The following is a 20,641-nucleotide window of genomic DNA, read 5'->3' on the forward strand; positions in this document are numbered from 1 at the left end:
CTGGGTTATCGCCACATTATCCGGTTTATAGTTTACACACTACTACACACACAAAACCAGGTTACACATATAAAGTCGGACATATTATCAACATCGATGAAAACATTAGAAAGAATGGAATATATCAGTAAAATGAATATGCAAACATCACATGCTGCACTTGTTTATCAAATTAAAAAATCTCGTGGAATAAACTGGACTCCAAGTGAAAAGGTTAGTGAATGAATCATTGTAGGTTAGGTTTTACATTTTCTTTGTTATTCTCTTTTTTATGTGTAATGTGAAGTAAATATCAAGCCAACGCATGTTTACACTTATGATAGAATTTCATTTATATGCTTGAATATTTGATAACATAATGATAGGTGTATATAAATATAATTATATTTAATCCATTTAAACCCGTACTAATATGTTGAGGTTTAATTCGGGGAATTTTAAATTAGATTAGGTCACGTGGATTAGGTATTCGATGCTCATTAAATACTTCGATATTATTTTTTATTAGTTAAAAATGTACAGGAGTCTTAAGTAATATTAATTACAATAAGGGTTGAAATTTTAAAATGATTTCAAAACTGTAGTATTGTATTTGTTAGAACAGCTATCTCCGTGATGGTTATTATGCACATTGTGCAACAGGAAATGATCGTTATACATATCTACCTGAACTGAACAATAAACCTACAAACATATCCGGTGTTATTACTGTTGGCTAAGGCTCGGATTAAGATGCCGCATGATTCCGGAAAAGGGCATACGCAAAGGCGGATATGGGGGAGGGGCAGGGTACTGGCCCCCATATGGAGCGTCATATCTCCAAACGTTGTCTAATTTAGGGCCCCGGTCCCTCTTTTTCAAAATCCTGGATCCGCATCAGATACTTCAGTTTAAAATTATAAAAAAAAATCATAATTGTGTGCCTGTATCAAGGCAGACTATATCTTGACTATGAGCTGTTTGTCATTATATTCCGTCGTCGGCTGCGGCGTCCACAAATATTCACTCTGTGGTTAAAGTTTTTGAAATATTAATAACTTTCTTAAACTATCCTGGATTTCTACCAAACTTGGACAGAAGCTTGTTTATGATCATAAGATAGTAGATATATATCCAGAAGTAAATTTTGTAATAAAAAAAATCCTGTTTTTACGTATTTTACTTATAAATGGACTAAGTTTTTCTGCAAGTTAACATTACATTCACTCTGTGGTTAAAGTTTTTAAAATCTTAATAACTTTCTTTAAACTATCCTGGATTTCTACCAAACTTGGACAGAAGCTTGTTTATGATCAAAAGCTAGTATCTAGAAGGAAATTTTGTAAAAACTTATTTCCTGTTTTTCCGTATATTACTTATAAATGGACTTAGTTTTTCTTCCAGTTAACATTACATTCACTCTGTGGTTAAAGTTTTAAAACTATCTGTCTTCTTAAACTATCCTGGATTTGTACCAAACTTGGACAGAAGCTTGTTTATGATCAAAAGCTAGTATCTAGAAGGAAATTTTGTAAAAATTTATTTCCTGTTTTTTTCGTATATAACTTATAAATGGACTTAGTTTTTCTTCCAGTTAACATTACATACAGTCTTTAGTTAAAGTTTTTAAAACATTTGTTAGATTCATAAACCATTCTGGATTTTTACCAAACTTGGACAGAAGCTTTTTTCAATCAAAAGATAGTATCTATAGGAAAATTTTTAATAACTTTTCATCATTTTTGTTGAGCCTGTGACTAGCAGCAAAAGTAGGCGAGACACTGGGTTGCGCGGAACCCTTACGAATTTTTATGTATTATAAATTATGTATTATAAATGATAATATAAAATTTTACCATTCAGTCTATACTTGGAACGACACAATTCTACTAAGAGCTTATATGATTCCAATTCAGTATTTATCATGGTTATATATAAGAATGAGAATACTTAGGACCTCTGATTGGCAGCATTATATTCACATACACAAACATTACACTAATTTCGTAACATATGTAAATCATGATTTTACTTTCAACCTTTTCAGTTTGAACTTGAAACCACTTCCCAAGGGTCAATTTTACTGAATCCGTAAAATTTGCACTCAAATAGAGTCTAAACAAATATAAAATTTTGGATAACATAACCTAGAACTGTACATTTGCAATTACCCAAACGCGCAGAAGGTAAAAAAATAACCAAAATGATGATAGCATAATTTTTTAATTATTTTATTTGTTTGTATATATTTTGATATTGTAGTACTTGGGACAAATAGTTGGAATATTAAGAATACTAATCTATATGTATGAATGGAACAGTTATTTTCAACTGGTTATGCTTAATCAAATATAATGTTACTATAATCAATATTTTTTGTCAAATTGCCTCAATTTTGTAATATAAGTAATGGTGGATTGTCCTAATAACCATTATAATTGTAACTTATTATCATAATTGTTTCTAACTCATCACATATTAAATGTACAAATGTTATATTAAAATTAACTCTACTTTCTTTTTCTACTTGACACAGCATTCTGTCGCTCGCTACGTTGGGGTCGAAAAATCGCCCCTCCCCATGATAAAAAAACCCAAAGCAAAAACAAAAACAAACACAAACACAAGAAAAATAACCAACTTGTTTGAATATTGTAAAGTAACACGTTAACATTGAATAGACGAAATAAGTTAAATTTGAAATAATGAATTATAGCGAAAATAAATCTGTAACGAAGGATAATATACACTATTCACAAAAGTTTTGGTATACTAGGTTTTTCTATATTCATCCATGTATCTCAATAATATTGTGATCGCATATAATTGAATAAAAGATCTGTTTGACCATCCCTACCTGAAACTAATTGTTTCGATTATGATTTTCGGAACTTTGAATTACTAGTATCCTTGCTCGGTTGTGGTTAAAGAAAGAAATGACATAATTTATATTCAATTTTCAAACTATTATACCAATAAAACACTGCTTAATTAAAGTTAGGAAGCAAGAACAAGTTTTTTGAAATGTTACACAACTTACTAGTTTCTTTATGTAAAGATCATATTATGGTTATTAAACAGAGACTATGCGATATTGTCAAACAAGAGTTTGATGCTACTTTAGGTAGTTCATCAAAATGTTTTTTGTATAGATATATGATATCAAATTTTTCTTTGCAGTCATATTTATGTAAACCAATACCCGAAATTTACAAAAAGTGTATTGTTAAATTTAGATTGTCATCACATAATCTAGCTATAGAGAAGGGAAGGTATTCTAATGTAAAAAGAAACCTTAGAACCTGTACATTGTGTATTGATGATATTGAGGATGAAATGCATTTTATTTTATCATGTCCTTTATATTCAAATTTGCGTGAATGTTTGATAAAACCATATTATTGGCGTAAGCCATCTGTTTACAAACTTTTACAATTATTAAGCACTAATAATGTAAAAGACTTGTGCAACTTAGGAAAATATATATTTAGAGCACTGAAGCTCAGAAATGACTGTTTTCAGTAAGTTGATTTGTAATTCATTTGTTACATATATTTGCTTTTTGGAATTATATTTATAAGTATTTATTTTTTGTGTATTTAATACTTCTGTCTGTTTTGTCATGATCGTATATTTTTGTAATCTATATTTAGTATAAATTGATTATACATGTACCTATATGTTGTAAAACATTTGGTTAATAAAGAATTGAAAATTGAAATTAGCACTTGCAATATGTCCTCATTCGTATGCATGGTCTTTAGTCGTTAATTTGAGGTTCAAGTGGATTTTTGGTAAAAGACCGTCCTTCAGCAATAATGACAGATTTAATGCCTTAGGAAAGTTGCAGCCATGTTTATCTATACACCATGTTGTAGGTTTGCTTGGAGTTACCCCAAGTTAATTGTCCATACTTTTGAATCGATTTAATTTAACAACTTCTGTATCTGTCAGGGCACCCAAAAGTTATAATCTGATCAGGATTTTTACTGATAAATCATACATTTAGCGAACGACCTATGCAGTATTAACTAAGAATAGCAACATGTGTTACTGTGTCCGATCAGACAATTTGCAATCGTCACATGCCACAAACCAAATGACAAGGCGTCCCATCAAGGGTGTTCGGCGTCATCTTCGTTTGACAGCATGCATGTGGCCTACTTAATGTTTATTCCGACGAGTCCCGATTTTATCTAAACTTCGATTCTTGGATGGACGAATTAATGTGTACAAACGCAGGCGCGAACGATATAGTGATGTCTGCAAAAACAAACACAATATCGTACATATGGAATGGCCAACAAACTCCCCTGATTTAAGCCCGACGGAACACCTATTGGACGAACTGGGCAGGAGAACACGTCGCGTAAATATATCTCGGACAATCAATAGTCTAGACCACAGACTTGCGTAATAGTTAACATCGTGAGAGGAAAAATCGCTCCTCAGACGTTGTATTGGAAGCATGCAAGGGCGTTGTCAATTGTGTATTGGTGCAAGGGGTGGTCATTACGGCTCATTGAACCCCGAAAAGAAATACTTTTTTTTTTTTATTGAATTCAAGTCCGACCATTGCGTTGATCTGGAGCATAATGCAAAATAGACACAGTGTAATTGTAAGAAGACCCAACTGACAACAAAAATGACCACGACTTTAAAGGATTGTTTGTACAATATCTTGTGGTAAAACCCAATCAAACTAATGTGACATTTGCTAATACATATAAATATCCATGCTTGTAGAACTGCATTGGAAACTTACACCTCAATGAAAAATGAATTAAAATAAACATTCTTTACAAACCTTATAAGTAACCGGACGTTTTTGATACGCCGAATAAATATTTATTAACTAAATTTATTTTGTTTCTTTTATAGGAGTATTTGTTGCAATTATGCAGCCAAAGGGTTGGTGTTATTGAAGACAAAAAAAGCGATTTATTGACATTAAGCAAAAAGGCTGCTGCGTGGAAGTTTATTCACAATAAGTTTTGTGCAAGATTTGGCAGAAAGCGAACACCTATCCGAATTAAAGAACAATGGAAAAGAATGAAAATTGCAGCACGCGCAGAACTTCGAGACAGGGGTATTCAACCGGAATTGGGTGCAAATCCGGTTGACCCAAACGTACCTACAAATAAGTATTATGGTGAAACCTTGGACATAATATCGAAAGTACAAGAAATTTTGTTTGGAAAAAGTCAACCATCTGCTACAATAAACTTTGAAAACGAAGATAATGAAACGGAAAGCATGGAAGTACCTTTTGTAATCAAAACAGAACCTGTGGATGACGTATCGAATTTTGTTCCTGGACATTCAGAATGCAGTACTCAACATGGGTGAGTATTAAACATAATCACATATAAAGTTTAATCAAATTTGTTAATTATAACATATAACAAATTTAGGTTTGAATAACAAGCACTATACATGTAGAACACGTATTAACAATTCAGTTGTCTAGTTTTATAGAAAAAAAAAACGATAAAAAGCAGGGTAAAGAACTGATAACAATTTTTTTTAAATGTCAACTGGTCAACAACCCTTATTAAAGACATGTTAGACCAAAATAATGACGTTTGAACGGCGCTCTGAAACCTTAGTTGTACTGTACTTTATATAAGGTTAGGTGTTCTTTGACCAGTTCTTTATTTTGTATTGTTTGATTGCATATTGCTTAGTATTTTATTTCTTTTTATATCATGTACATATCAAACATATTCCATCTGTACAAATCAAATAACTTAAAGATATATAAAGGTATCCTTTAAAAAAAGTATTTTTATTTTGAATACAAAGGACCTAAGAAAGCACATAGTAGTATATAATAAGAATTCTGAATTAGGTATATATCTACAGATTTATCTTTTAACTTGGGATGTTTTGTCTGGAAGTCGAATGGAACTTAGACTTCATGTTTACATTCTTCATAAAGGTTTTTTATATTTTTTTTCAGAACTAGTAAATTTGTGTCTGATGACTCACTCCATGGTACAGACAATAGTGCGATGTATTTAATGTATGACCGGCGATCGTCTAATGCTTATCCACACGAATCTACTTCTCCAACCAATGGTCCTTTTAATAAAAGACTTGATAATAGTCAGCACAAGATTTTGCCACAGCATGGACACCCCAAGGTAACGCTGAAAAAATCAAACATCCAGCCAGCAATACTTATAAGAAACAATAGTCCTCCACACGAGGAAATTGAACAAGTTGAACAACTTCCTTCCACCAGAGAAATTAATACGTCTGATCATTTCCAAAGTGGTAAAGGACAACTTAATGTTGATAAACATTTACTCGAATTTGCTCGAATTGAGCATGAAAGAAAAATGCAAATAATGGAAGAAGAACATTTGTTACAAATGGAGGTACTTAGAATGCAGAGAGACATAGCGGCAGCAAAGTTAAAGAAAGCAAACTTTAAACTTACAACAAACAGCTTGAATTTCTCATAGTCACTCTAAAGTTAGACATGTTAGAAATTACACGTTATTTAATCTATCAGTTTGACATTGCATAAAAAACGTTCTTACAGAATGTAAGTTTTCCTAAGTGAACATGTGTTCATAAAAAATGAAGAGAATATCGATTCCAAGAAGCATTTATGAAAGTTTTGTTATGCGTGATAATACCACCAGCGATATAAACTAGTCCTATGTTGTTCGTGCGTCCGTTATATCTACATCCTTATTTCCCCGTAAACTATTATATACACACACTTCAGACAATAGTATATATTTCTCTTACAAATAAAACGGATTTCAGAGATTATTGTATTTTAGTAATTATTTAAGCTTGGCTTACGTGAAACGTAGGTTTTGTTGTCGCAAACTGGGTTTACCTAGAGAGGCGAAGCTGATTTATGAAAATATATTTTGACCTGGAGAGTAGAATACAGAAAATTTCAGGCCAGAATAATTAAAGGACGATGGTTCAAGGGATACATTTAAATGAATCCAATCAACATGCAAGAGTATGAGTCTGATTTCTAAAAATTCTGTATTTACATAAATATTATACTCAGGCAGATAAACAGGCAAAAATTTGCAAAAGTTAGAACAAGTAAAGATGTTGAAATGTAGAATCAAAGCACATGAAAATAATAATTCCCTCCAACTATCAGTTACGACGAGCTATGCATTCAACACGATCAAGAATTGTCGTACACTCGCAGTTACGACAAGTCATCATTCGAATACAACAAAAATACTCCCAGTAACTTTCAGGCACAAGTTACCAAAAGCTGTTTCTTGAACATAATCAAATAGACGTATCTACCTCATCATAACATAACATTGCATAATATCTTCAAATATTCTAATTGAATTCGGAACAGGCCTTTATATACTTATAACCAGCAAACATGCCACAACTCAGGAAAAGTCCAGAGAAGGTCCCTTTCTTCCGAACGTATAAAAAAAACCCGGCTACCTCTAAAACTTTTATTTTATAAATTATTAATGTTTGTCTTTTCTTCAACAATGAAAGTAAATATTTTTCTTTAATAGACATTGTGTTTGTGATATTTTATATAATCCGCTTTAGATGTACTGTTAGCATGGTTAGTAAAATTATAATTCCGTACTGGGTTGCATACCTTCCAGTCACGTTGCCACAAAAGGCCCATGAGACGTTAAGATTCACAATAAGGCTAATGGTTTCTCTGAACCATATGAAAATTATAGTTTCATCTTCTGCTTATACAATTTAATAACTGAAAATGATTCAGAAAATAAAATGTTCTCTCTTATCTTTAAAATTTCATGTGACGTTATACACGAAATGCTTACTTGCCATCTGTTGAAATTCATATCTTTCAGACTCGGTTTCGATATAATACTGCCATGCTCTAATATATATCATAATTCAATACATACGGAAATGTATTAGTGTCACCCTAAAATTCAATACATACGGAAATGTATTAGTGTCATCCTAAAATTCAATACATACGGAAATGTATTAATGTTACCCTAATGTCTCACAAGAAAATAAGTATAAGATACACCTATGAGGGCGTTAGCCGGATTTGGTGTATTTAATTTACACCTAGATAGTATTGTCAATGCAGAATGATAGTTTACCAGAGACATATATATGTCTCTGAGTTTACTAATCAAATAATAATTTAAGAGGTGGGTCTTTCAGCGATTTGACCATATGTTAGGGAGCAACCATTTAACTTCAAGGGGTAGGTTATCATCGGGATTTTTGTCCGAATCAGAATTTTTATTGTAGTTTTTCGACACTATCAATCAAATTATTTATTTTCAAAATTTAACACTATAAGGTATGGGGAAAATCTGGATTCAGAATATTTTTTTTTGTCATCTGCTTGACCACAATATTATTTTTCATCAAATTGGGGATCAGAATATCTTTTTAGGAAACAACCATAACCCCACCCCACCCCCTTGAAGTTAAATGGTCGTTCCCTCATCGAAAAGCATGATAAATGCAGGGTCTCCAATTTCATTTAACGACATCTTGGTTTAAATACGGAATGTCTCACAAGTCAATAAGTATGGAATTGTCTTACTGTAATCCTAATATCTCATAGTCAATGATTGAGGAATCTAATAGTGTAATCCTAATATCTAATAAGTCAGTAAATACGGAAATGTATAAGTGTACCTAATATCTCATAAGTCATTAACACGGAAATGCATAATAATGTAATTATAATGTTTATGAAGTCAGTAAGTACGGAAATGTTTTAGTGTATCATAAGTCAATACATCTTTTTTTTAATTTTTGTTTCATATTAGGATAAGTTGATGGTTTTTTTTGGTATTTTTTCGCTTTTGCTGTACCGTTAGTAAAATTTCATTTTTCTTTACTCGGCCCTCTTTTTCTTTACTCGGCCCTCTTTTTTTCTTTTCTATGGTTCAGCTACTGATTAATCCCCTGTATTTATGTTTAAAGTTTTGAAACCTTTTGTAAGTAAATCTCTGTTTATATAATTAAGGATTCCAATTTAATCTTTTTAACAAAACTCGGTGTTCGGGGTGGTACTATTCCCATGTTAAAAGTATATGGTAACAATATTACTATTCTGACGCAAAAAGTATGTTGTGGTGTGGAAATGGTGATTTTATTTAGGTAGCTATATTACTATTCTGACGCGAAAAGTATGTTGTGATGTAGAAATGGTGATCTTATTTAGGTAGCAATATTACTATTCTATCGTGAAAAGTATGTTTTGATGTGGAAATTGTGTTCTTATTTAGGTAGCAATATTTCTATTCTAACGGGCAAAGTATGATGTGATGTTGAGATTGTGATCTTATTCATGTAGCAATATAACTATTTTTACATGAAAAATGTGATGCGTAAATGATCTTATTTAGGCAGAAATGTGACTATTCTATCGGACAAAATATGATGGGATGTAGAAATTTTGATCTTATTTAAGTATCAATGTTACTATTCTATTCGGGCAAAATATGATGTGATCCGGAAATGGTAATTTTTTTGTCAAAAATTTTATTTTTTATACTTACGATACTGATTAAAAGGGAAACCGAAGTTGAACACGAAGCCAAATGACCCTCATCTACTGTCTGCTAACTTCTCACTATTTGGTTAACTCCTCTGTAACTACATTTTGAGGCAAAATTTGAAAGAATATTGTAAAATGTTCTCTATCGGAATTCTTATTGATTATAAAAATTATGTATATCATACAAGACAATAACCTGTTATTAGACATCATTATAAGACCTTCAACTTTTAACTTCGATCATTAGATTGGGATTTATGTTATGTTTTATTACTTACATAAAAACAAGTATACGATATCAAATGTACACGACATCACAATTAAAATCATCAGATTCGGGTGAATAAATGATTTACGAGGAGCTTATAGCTTATTGTCGTGTGTAAACAAATTATACATTAAATTCATCAAAACAAGAGGTTGATAGTTTTTATGAGCTAGTAAACAACGATTAAAAAAGAAAAGGTATTGCTGAAGGCCATAGTTACATAAAAATAAAGAGATGTTAAAACATTGCCAAATGAGACAAAACTCAATCGAAAAACAAGTGGATAAGGATATAAACAATTATACACGACACCTGAGAACGGTATCAATGTTACTACACCAATTGTGCAATCCACAATTAGCGTCTCTTTAGTGATGCTTGAGGCCAAAATGTTTGAAAATCTAAAACCTAATACAAAATTGAACAGGTGATAAAACCAAAGGGACCAAAAGTAATGCCAAAACCTAACAAGGTAAGAAGACCATGAGATAACATACCTTGTGTTATGTCTAACATTCTAAAGTTATTCATTCTTGCATATCTCTTTTTATAACGAATCTAAAGAAATTTAAAACATGTCATAGTTCAATTTTTCAAGAGTCGATAATGAAAATTTAACCGTACAAAAGTGTTCTTTTAACTGAATTGTGTTCTTCTGTCGTCACATCACAGTTAGAACGCTGGATTGAACAACACAAGATCTTTACTGCTGTAACAATGAAGCATGATGATCTTCAACTTTTCTACTGTACCAGCCAGGGTTCGAATCCGGGACCCCTGGCAAAGTCAAAACTCATCAAAGATCATTAAAGATACCAGGGTTATAGTTTATAAGACTCATCAGCCACGCTCGATTCAAAGGAGTCTGAAAGCCAACTCAATAACATTATAAATCAAAGTTACAAAATGGGATACCAAAATGGCTAACGCGATCTATGCCTGGGAGTAGAAAAATCCAAGTGTTCAAATTATTTTTACATTTTATGAACTGTAAATTTACAAAATATTAGCGTATTGATCAATGAAGTTTCATTTCGGCACAGAAGTGTTGAAGAAGGTCCACGCATTAGTTTCATTTGTACTCGGATTTATTGAAATCATTTAGATTAAAGGACGATGTGCATAATTGGACGAATTAAGCTGCAATAGTACACACTCAGCCTGAAGGTTTTATATTCGTTTCCATGATAGGGCTTCTGAAACAGTAATTTATTTTCTTGAAATTACGGAATATCAAGATTGCTGAATGTTACAAAATCGATCGGCAAATACTATAAAATGTCATATCCATTTTACCTAAAGGTAATATTGTGCTATTTTTGTGAGAAAAAGTTATTTCAGAATGATATCTTCAGAAATATCGCGTTTCCCGTGGAAATTAACTTCAACTTGCTTCACAACTATACCTTATTGTAAACAAAATCACGATTTCTCTTTGTTTTAACTACATTTGTGTCTGATGTAAGCAAGGATTTAGATCTTTGATTACGTACATCCTTGATTTAACTATATATATGTTTGTGATCTAGTAAACATATTCAACAATGATTACATGTTAAGCGAATAATATCTTGTAACAGATTCGATTTGCCTCCCAATGATAACCGAGTGAATTAATATATTATGATTAACAAATATGAATAAAAACAGATGTGGGGTAAACGTTATTGAGACAGCAACCCAAAGACAAAAACAATAAAAAGACATCCCGAGGTCAAATCTTATTATTTCTTAGATCACAAATATTTTCAGCCTGGAATGGAGAATCTTCTTCAGATTTCATTTTTTATCCTTCAATGGAAAAAATCTGGGTCATTCTTCTATCTGTTTCTCCATGCCATGAGAAATCTTCTTCATAATCCAATAAAAAAAACCCTTCATATTCCTTCAAACTTTTTCATTGTTCTAACAAACCCTTTTCATCCTTCAACTGCAAATCATTTTTAGCCTTTATTCACAAATCTTCTTCACCCTTAAATCATAACTTTGTCTCCCTAATTCTTTAATCACACATCTTTCTCTTCCTTTAATCACACGTCTTCATCATATTTCAATCACACATCTTCCTCGTTCTTAAATTATACATTTTCCTCGTCCTTCAATCGCACACCTTCCTCGTCCTCCAATCACACATCTTCCTCATCTGTCAATCGCATATCATCCTCGTCCTTCAATCGCACAACTTTCCAATCCTTCAATCGCACAACTTTTCAATCCATCAATCTCACATCTCCTTCATCCTTCAATCACAAATCTTCCTCGTCCTTCATTCAAACATCTGCCTTATCCTGCTGTCACAAGTTTTCCGCATCATTCCATCACACATCTTCCTCATCCTTTAATCACAAATCATCCTCATCCTTCAATCACACATCTTCCTCATCCTTTAATCACAAATCATCCTCATCCTTCAATCACACATCTTCCTCATCCTTCCATCACACATCTTCCTCATCCTTCCATCACACATCTTCCTCATCCTTCCATCATCACACATCTTCCTCATCCTTCCATCACACATCTTCCCCATCATTCCATCACACATCTTCCTCATCCTTCCATCACAAATCATCCTCATCCTTCAATCACACATCTTTTTCTTCCTTCAATCACAAATCTTCATCATTTCTCAATCACATATATTCCTCATCCTTCAAATACGCAATTCCCTCCTCCTTCAATCACACACATTTCTCTTCCTTCAACCACAAATCTTCCTCATCCTTCAATCACACATCTTCCCCACTCTTCAATCCCACATCTTCCCCATACTTCAATCAAACATCTTCCTCGTCCTTCAATCACACATCTACATCGTCCTTCAATTACAAATATTTTTTTATCCTTCAAACACAAATCTTTTTCAACCTTCATTCACATCATTTCTCCAACTTTCAATCACACATATTTCTCCAACTTTCAATCACACATATTTCTCCAACTTTCAATCACACATATTTCTCCAACCTTCAATCAAGCATATTTCTCACTCCTTCAATCACACATATTTCTCCAACTTTCAATCACACATATTTCTCCAACCTTCAATCAAGCATATTTCTCCAACTTTCAATCACACATATTTCTCCAACCTTCAATCACACATATTTCTCCAACCTTCAATCAAGCATATTTCTCCAACCTTCAATCACACATATTTCTCCAACTTTCAATCACACATATTTCTCCAACATTCAATCAAGCATATTTCTCACTCCTTCAATCACACATATTTCTCCAACCTTCAATCAAGCATATTTCTCCAACTTTCAATCACACATATTTCTCCAACCTTCAATCACACATATTTCTCAGTCCTTCAATCACACTTCTTCTTCATTCTTCAATCTTATTCATCCTTCAATCACAACTATTTCTCATCCTTCATTTGCACAATTTCTCTATTCTTCAATCACACGTATTCTTCAGACTCCAATCACACTTTTCAATTTATAAAATATATAAAAAGTATTTTCACTTAATCTCAAAACTTAAAACTTCGCAGTATTATTCTTTCACAATGTATGTATTGAATCAAATTTGTAGCTGAGGGCAAATACATACTTTTTTTCAGAAAAAAATATCTTCTGTACAGATTAGTAGTAAGCTCTGCTGTGTTGACCTGAAAAATCATTGATCGGTATTTTTTGTAAATTTATTGTTTTTCAAATGATGAATTATTCATCGATAAAGGATTAAGATAATCTTCCAAGGCATCATGAAGCATAAATGACCTTGGCATTTTTTGGCAATTTTTTTTGGAACTTTTGGTTTTCAATGCTCTTCAACTTGAGTAGGCCTTCTAATTATGTTGATTCGAGCGCCACTGTTGAGTCTTATGAAGACAAAACGAACGTCTTGTGTACCAAATTAAAAGCCTGGTATCCTTGATGATTTTTCACTTGTTTTCTTTGCGATTATTTTCAAAATTGAATAAAATTCCTAACCTGGTATTTGCTGAGCTGGGCGACTTCAAATTATTTGTGAACATTGACCATAATAACTGGGAACTTCAGGATACATATGACTCCTTGAATTTGATCCACTGACTGAATAACCAAAACAATACTTATTTAATATATAATCCCTTCACTGTTGAATGTATTTACTAATTACTGTATACACATAGTGTACAAACCCAGTAGCGAGAAATAACCGCACTATCTCGTATTTGGTGCTTTTTAAAAAAGTATATCAAGTAGAAGGGAACGTAATATTCTTGCAAGTGGTAATATATCGCCACAATAAATCATTATATTGCTTATACGATTTCTCAAAAAATTTGACCACCTTATGTAATATATACTTCTGTTATATGGCGTTTTAAAAAATGTTTTCAGTAAAAACAATATTTTGTAAAATAAAATCTGAACAGATGCTGCGAACAGGAGCATATTGAAACCAATTGAGATTTTATACACTATAAGAAGGGTCGGAGCTAACAACACATAGAAATATGATAATATTACGGGTCAAGAAAGGGTTAAGTGATGACTTCAAACGGTGAAATATCAATAGTAAAAAGAAGAAGAAGAAAAGAAACAAACTCAAAAGTGTCGTAACGTTTGACTCAGTTAGAGTATATTGATTAAGATAAATTTCATAGAATTCATGGTTAAATGTAGTTAATATGCTGAAATGCCAACTCAAATAAATGCAAGATACCAAAGGGACAATAAAACAACCGTACACAAGTGGAATGGTATTTTAACAAACAGTTGGTATTCAAATTGATATCAATTGCGACAACAATTCATAACGTGTTCCCTGACCCATCGATAAGCGTTTACACATGTCAATTGCTCATCTTTAAGCGTGTACACATTTCAAATGCCCATCGTATAACGGCCACACACGTCAATTGTCCATCGCTTAGCGTTTACATATGCCAATTGCCTATCGTTGGGCGTGTACACATTTCAATTGCCCATCATGCATGTCTCTGATGCATGATTTTTTATTATTTATTGTTTTGGCTTTTAACTAGCTGTCAGTAACTGCGAGTACTATCAAATCGTACTTTCTTTTTAATTTGACCTGTTGATACTATTTTTAATGCTTTTTTGTTATTTAATGTTAACATGGATCTTGTCTTTATACCAGCTTTGATTATTTGGAATTTAATTTACTACAAATTTTCACTTCTTCGTACTATGAACATCAAAATTATTTCATTTTTCCTTAGATGCTGTTCTTGGACCTGTACAGGAAGTTTTATCTAGCACTAATTGTATATTTTTATTGTTGATATTCACCCAAAATATACCAAGTGTTAGATTAGTTTTATTGATATTAAAGAAATTTCTTGGTATTTCTAAACGGAAGATTTTATACACACAGAAGAAGAAATACACCTAACAGCAAAATTATTTTCATTTACCTGTGTATAATATGACGCAGGTTTCTTCAAAAGTGATGATTTTCTAAAAAAATTGTTTGAAATTTCACAGTGATATCATACTTTAACTTTGTTTAAACCTGTTTATTTACTTTTGACTTTAATTATTTATCCCTTGTAATTTTTTATTAACTGTGTATTTGCATTCAGGTGTTACAGGTCAAAGTTATTTGTTCATTGTGTGTTAATTTACATTTTTTGATTGAGTTTAGCCTTCCAATTGATATTTTATAGTGTGTTTTTCTATGTTGTGATGTTATACTATTGTTTCAGAAAAGGGAGAAGGTTTGGTACCATTAAAACGTTTAATCCCGCTGCAAATGTTTGCAACTGTCCTAAGTCAGGAATCTGATTACAGTAGTTGTCGTCTGTTTATGTAGTTCATACGTGTTTCTCGTTTCTCGTTTTTATATAGATGAGACCGTTGGTTTTTCCGTTTGAATGGTTTTACATTAGTAATTTTTTGGGCCCTTTATAGCTTGCTGTTCGGTGTGAGCCAATGCTCCGTGTTGAAGGCCGTACTTTGACCTATCATGGTTTACTTTTATAAATTGTAACTTGGATGGAGAGTTGTCTCATTGGCACTCATACCACATTTTCCTATATCTATGTAGCGTTTACACATGTCAATTGCACATCATTTAGCGTTTTCATATGTCAATTGATACGTTACGCACATGCATGTTCACATTATACGGACTTCATTTACAGGAAACATAGGAGTTTTTCCAGCAGGCAATGTACGGCGTGTAATGTGAAAATAATCCTCTCGACGCATACGGTCTCGCACGATTTTCCCCAATCTTTGTATATCAAAAATGGTTTATAATTTTTGAACATAGGTAAACTACTGTTGTCTTTTATTCAACACAGAACTCTTAATCTTTTTATATAAATGACAAAACTTTATAAACATTTCCGTTGATTATTTGCTTAATTCGAGCAAAAATTTGGCATGTTTTATATATAATCTGATAGAAGTCACCTTTCAGAAAAAATAAACGATCATAAAAATATTGTTTGTTATGTAAAATAATGTAACTATTTATCTTTTCGATGTATAGAGTTTATAAAGTTATTAATGTATATGAACTGGTTTATTTGGCAAAACCTTTCGGAATGTTGTGTCGTCAATGATCTTCAACTTCGTACTTTATTTGGCTTTTTGAATTTTTTATTCGAGCGTCACTGATGAGTCTATTGTACACAGACGAAACACGCGTCTGGCGTACAAAATTTTAATCCTGGTATCTATGATGAGTTTATCCTTAAATACTTAAACCTGCACCAATAAGGAAATGTAAAATGATTGCCAATGAGACAACTTTACACTATAGACCAAAAGGACAAGGATGTAAACAATCAAAACTCATACCCCAGTGGTAAGCTGTAAAAGGCCCTGTCAAACAATGTAAAAGAGAAAAACAACCAAAACTCATACAACAGTGGTAAGCTGTAAAAGGCCCTGTCAAACAATGTAAAAGCGAAAAACAACCAAAACTCATACCACGTGGTAAGCTGTAAAAGGCCCTGTCAAACAATGTAAAAGAGAAAAACAACCAAAACTCATACCACAGTGATAAGCTGTAAAAGGCCCTGTCAAACAATGTAAAAGAGAAAAACAACCAAAACTCATACCACAGTGGTAAGCTTTAAAAGGCCCTGTCAAACAATGTAAAAGCGAAAAACAACCAAAACTCATACCACGTGGTAAGCTGTAAAAGGCCCTGTCAAACAATGTAAAAGAGAAAAACAACCAGAACTCATACCACAGTGGTAAGCTGTAAAAGGCCCTGTCAAACAATGTAAAAAAGAAAAACTTATACCACAGTGGTAAGCTGTAAAAGGCCCTGTCAAACAATGTAAAAGAGAAAAACAACCAAAACTCATACCACAGTGGTAAGCTGTAAAAGGCCCTGTCAAACAATGTAAAAGCGAAAAACAACCAAAACTCATACCACGTGGTAAGCTGTTAAAGGCCCTGTCAAACAATGTAAAAGAGAAAAACAACCAAAACTCATACCACAGTGGTAAGCTGTAAAAGGCCCTGTCAAACAATGTAAAAGCGAAAAACAACCAAAACTCATACCACGTGGTAAGCTGTAAAAGGCCCTGTCAAACAATGTAATAGAGAAAAACAACCAAAACTAATACCACAGTGGTAAGCTGTAAAAGGCCCTGTCAAACAATGTAAAAGCGAAAAACAACCAAAACTCATACCACGTGGTAAGCTGTAAAAGGCCCTGTCAAACAATGTAAAAGAGAAAAACTACCAAAACTCATACCACAGTGATAAGCTGTAAAAGGCCCTGTCAAACAATGTAAAAGAGAAAAACAACCAAAACTCATACCACAGTGGTAAGCTGTAAAAGGCATTGTCAAACAATGTAAAAAAGAAAAACTCATACCACAGTGGTAAGCTGTAAAAGGCCCTGTCAAACAATGTAAAAGAGAAAAACAACCAAAACTCATACCACAGTGGTAAGCTGTAAAAGGTCCTGTCAAACAATGTAAAAGCGAAAAACAACCAAAACTCATACCACGTGGTAAGCTGTAAAAGGCCCTGTCAAACAATGTAAAAGAGAAAAAACAACCAAAACTCATACCACAGTGGTAAGCTGCAAAAGGCCCTGTCAAACAATGTAAAAGCGAAAAACAACCAAAACTCATACCACGTGGTAAGCTGTAAAAGGCCCTGTCAAACAATGTAATAGAGAAAAACAACCAAAACTCATACCACAGTGGTAAGCTGTAAAAGGCCCTGTCAAACAATGTAAAAGCGAAAAACAACCAAAACTCATACCTCGTGGTAAGCTGTAAAAGGCCCTGTCAAACAATGTAAAAGAGAAAAACAACCAAAACTCATACCACAGTGGTAAGCTGTAAAAGGCCCTGTCAAACAATGTAAAAGAGAAAAACAACCAAAACTCATACCACAGTGGTAAGCTGTAAAAGGCCCTGTCAAACAATGTAAAAGCGAAAAACAACCAAAATTCATACCACAGTGGTAAGCTGTAAAAGGCCCTGTCAAACAATGTAAAAGAGAAAAACAACCAAAACTCATACCACAGTGGTAAGCTGTAAAAGGCCCTGTCAAACAATGTAAAAGAGAAAAACCACCACCTGTTTTCTACTACACTAATATATAATATGTAAACAAATATACAACCATTTTTTATAGAAATTATAAATATTTTTGTTTATGTATATAGTTTTAGTTGAAATATAAACAAGTCTAAATTGAAAACAACGTTCAAACCTATGATTGCGTTGGATAAAAACCGCAATTATTATTTTAGTTAAAATAGACAGTGTTGACGTTTTCTATCTTTTCTTAAAAGAAGACCTGATTTTGCGACAAGTTATAAACTTATATCAAATGTATATATGCATCGTATTAATTTATGAATAAATGGGTTATTAACCTATGTCCGCGACTAAAAACAAAATACATCTACATAAACAAACTTATTAATGAACGATGACACTATCGTTTACAAGTGAGCTTATCATCTTACTGCTTAGTAATTCCTAGGAAACCCCAGTAGCTATGATACGTGAATGAAAAATATTCAATAAAATACTGATAAGAAATCAGATTTGGATCATTCTTCATCTCATTTAACTCTTTTCTCTTTGAAAATCGACATCATTAGGAATGATATGGGGTTTTCGATGTTAGTGATATACCACCGTAAATAATCGGGATTGTCTTTCGCCTATATAATTGGTCTTCATTATATTATGCTTTCGTTTGAAATATTAATCTCGTAGAAAACACAGCTATATTATCTTAAATAGTCTGGTGAGGAAAGTGATGTAATGATTCGAAATACTATTTAATTCGAAGTGTTTTCTAGACGTGCCACATTATTACTATCGCGGCGACACAAGAAGTCATTTCGATTAAGTTTTTTTCTTACATATTTGTATATATAAAGGTGTATGACATGACAACTGTACTCTGTAGGGACACTTTTGGTTATCTTAATTCTAGTCTTTTTCAACTGTGGACTTGTTCAATGTGTTATTCTTATCTTTTTCATAAATCAGCTCATCTGCGACCAAACTTTGATAAACGAAACCCAAAACTTCTATATAATTTAACTACAGCCACTCAAGAAGTTATTTTGCCTGATATTCATGATGATCAGAGCGTGTCAGAAATTTGTAGTTTTCTTGATAAAACGAACTGTGAAAGATGGAAAGACTGTTGTACTGCTGCAGTGTCATGTTGTGAAAGACAAATCAACGCTTTTCCAACTTCAACTTCTGATTTAAAATGTCCCATGACATGGGACGGATTTGGTTGTGTTGACAGCACTAATCCAGGTACAAATTCCATCATTGAATGTCCGGATTTTATAGAATACGGTTTCTCGTCAGGTAAGATAGTTTTTCTTCATTTCAAAAAACTTATTTTTAAATGTGAAAAGCTTGAGATAATTATATGATGTTTATGCTTAGCTTCGTTGTATGTGACACTACCTATGCATTTTATAAGATTTAAAACTATTATGAAATGTAAAACGTGAAAACTTTCAGTTAAAGATATTTGGAAGGTTGTAACATTTGTTAGTGATGGCTGTCACGTAATGACGATGAATACAACCCCACAACTTAACATCGCTGTAAAGTGTTACAATGTAATAGGAATCAGCGATAAAAATGATCTGCAATATTATCGTTTCTGAAAACCTTATCTGCCGTGGAGTTATATCACAATCCCACAAAAGATGTCATTGCAAGACTGATTTAACATTTAAATTTGTTTAGCAGTTTCCATAAATTGCATGTTACTACTTTGATTGATCTCTATATAATATATGATTAGAGAAAACTGGTTAAGCATGCTAATATCTATTATGCACTTTAACATAATGCATTTCAGTAAGTTTTTGAAGTCGAACATATCAGTATTTGTCAGTTTTGGGCTTTGGCAACCGTTTTACGTCCATCGTCTGTCGTAAATATTTTCTAAAAAATAAAAAAAATTGACCCAACAATTTTAAGAAAAATAATGAAGCACTTTTATGTTTTGTTTAATGTTTTGATATGACAATCTAATGCATTAGATGAAAATAGTTTTTCTCTTGACCATAGCAATTTCAGGGGATATGTGACAGCGATATTTTCCTGTTTGTTTTATTTCGTTGAAATTCAAACTTTATCTAAAAGCAAGCGACTATTGTTCTTCAAATTGTTAGCTTACATGTTAAGAATTTAATCCATTTTAATCCTAGCATTGTCCAACTCTTGTTATCAGATATATGTTTTTAATTTGTATTAATTGTTTATAGCATTACGTGACAATTTCATTATTACATGTAGCTATGATTAAGTAAGATTACGTAATTCATATTATATCGTTTCTATGCGAATGGTCAGTTGGATACCAGCGGTCAAGCTGTACGGACGCCGTGCATTTACAGTGACATTTATTGTATTTAGTATAGAACATTCATTGGAATTACCATAT

The 20,641-nt window shown here is 32.5% G+C and overlaps 2 protein-coding genes across 2 annotated transcripts in view; both read left to right on the top strand.

The window, feature by feature from the left end:
- On the top strand, positions 1 to 6,763 carry LOC127730978 (uncharacterized). The gene is made up of 3 exons (XM_052239620.1): positions 1 to 213; positions 4,861 to 5,324; positions 5,942 to 6,763. Exons 1-3 carry the CDS (start codon positions 97 to 99, stop codon positions 6,447 to 6,449), a joined length of 1,089 nt encoding a protein of 362 aa, XP_052095580.1. The 5' UTR covers positions 1 to 96; the 3' UTR covers positions 6,450 to 6,763.
- Positions 6,764 to 18,643: 11,880 nt separating this feature from the next.
- Positions 18,644 to 20,641, top strand: part of LOC127727808 (calcitonin gene-related peptide type 1 receptor-like) — a 49,975-nt gene continuing 47,977 nt past the window's right edge. Inside the window, exons 1-2 of the mRNA XM_052234925.1 lie at positions 18,644 to 18,662; positions 19,216 to 19,548. Of these exons, the coding sequence (XP_052090885.1) occupies positions 18,644 to 18,662; positions 19,216 to 19,548 (352 nt within the window). The remainder of the gene's footprint in view (positions 18,663 to 19,215; positions 19,549 to 20,641) is intronic.

Source organism: Mytilus californianus, unplaced genomic scaffold (assembly GCF_021869535.1).
Source record: "Mytilus californianus isolate M0D057914Y unplaced genomic scaffold, xbMytCali1.0.p SCAF_2, whole genome shotgun sequence".
NCBI classification, from domain to species: Eukaryota; Metazoa; Mollusca; class Bivalvia; order Mytilida; family Mytilidae; genus Mytilus; species Mytilus californianus.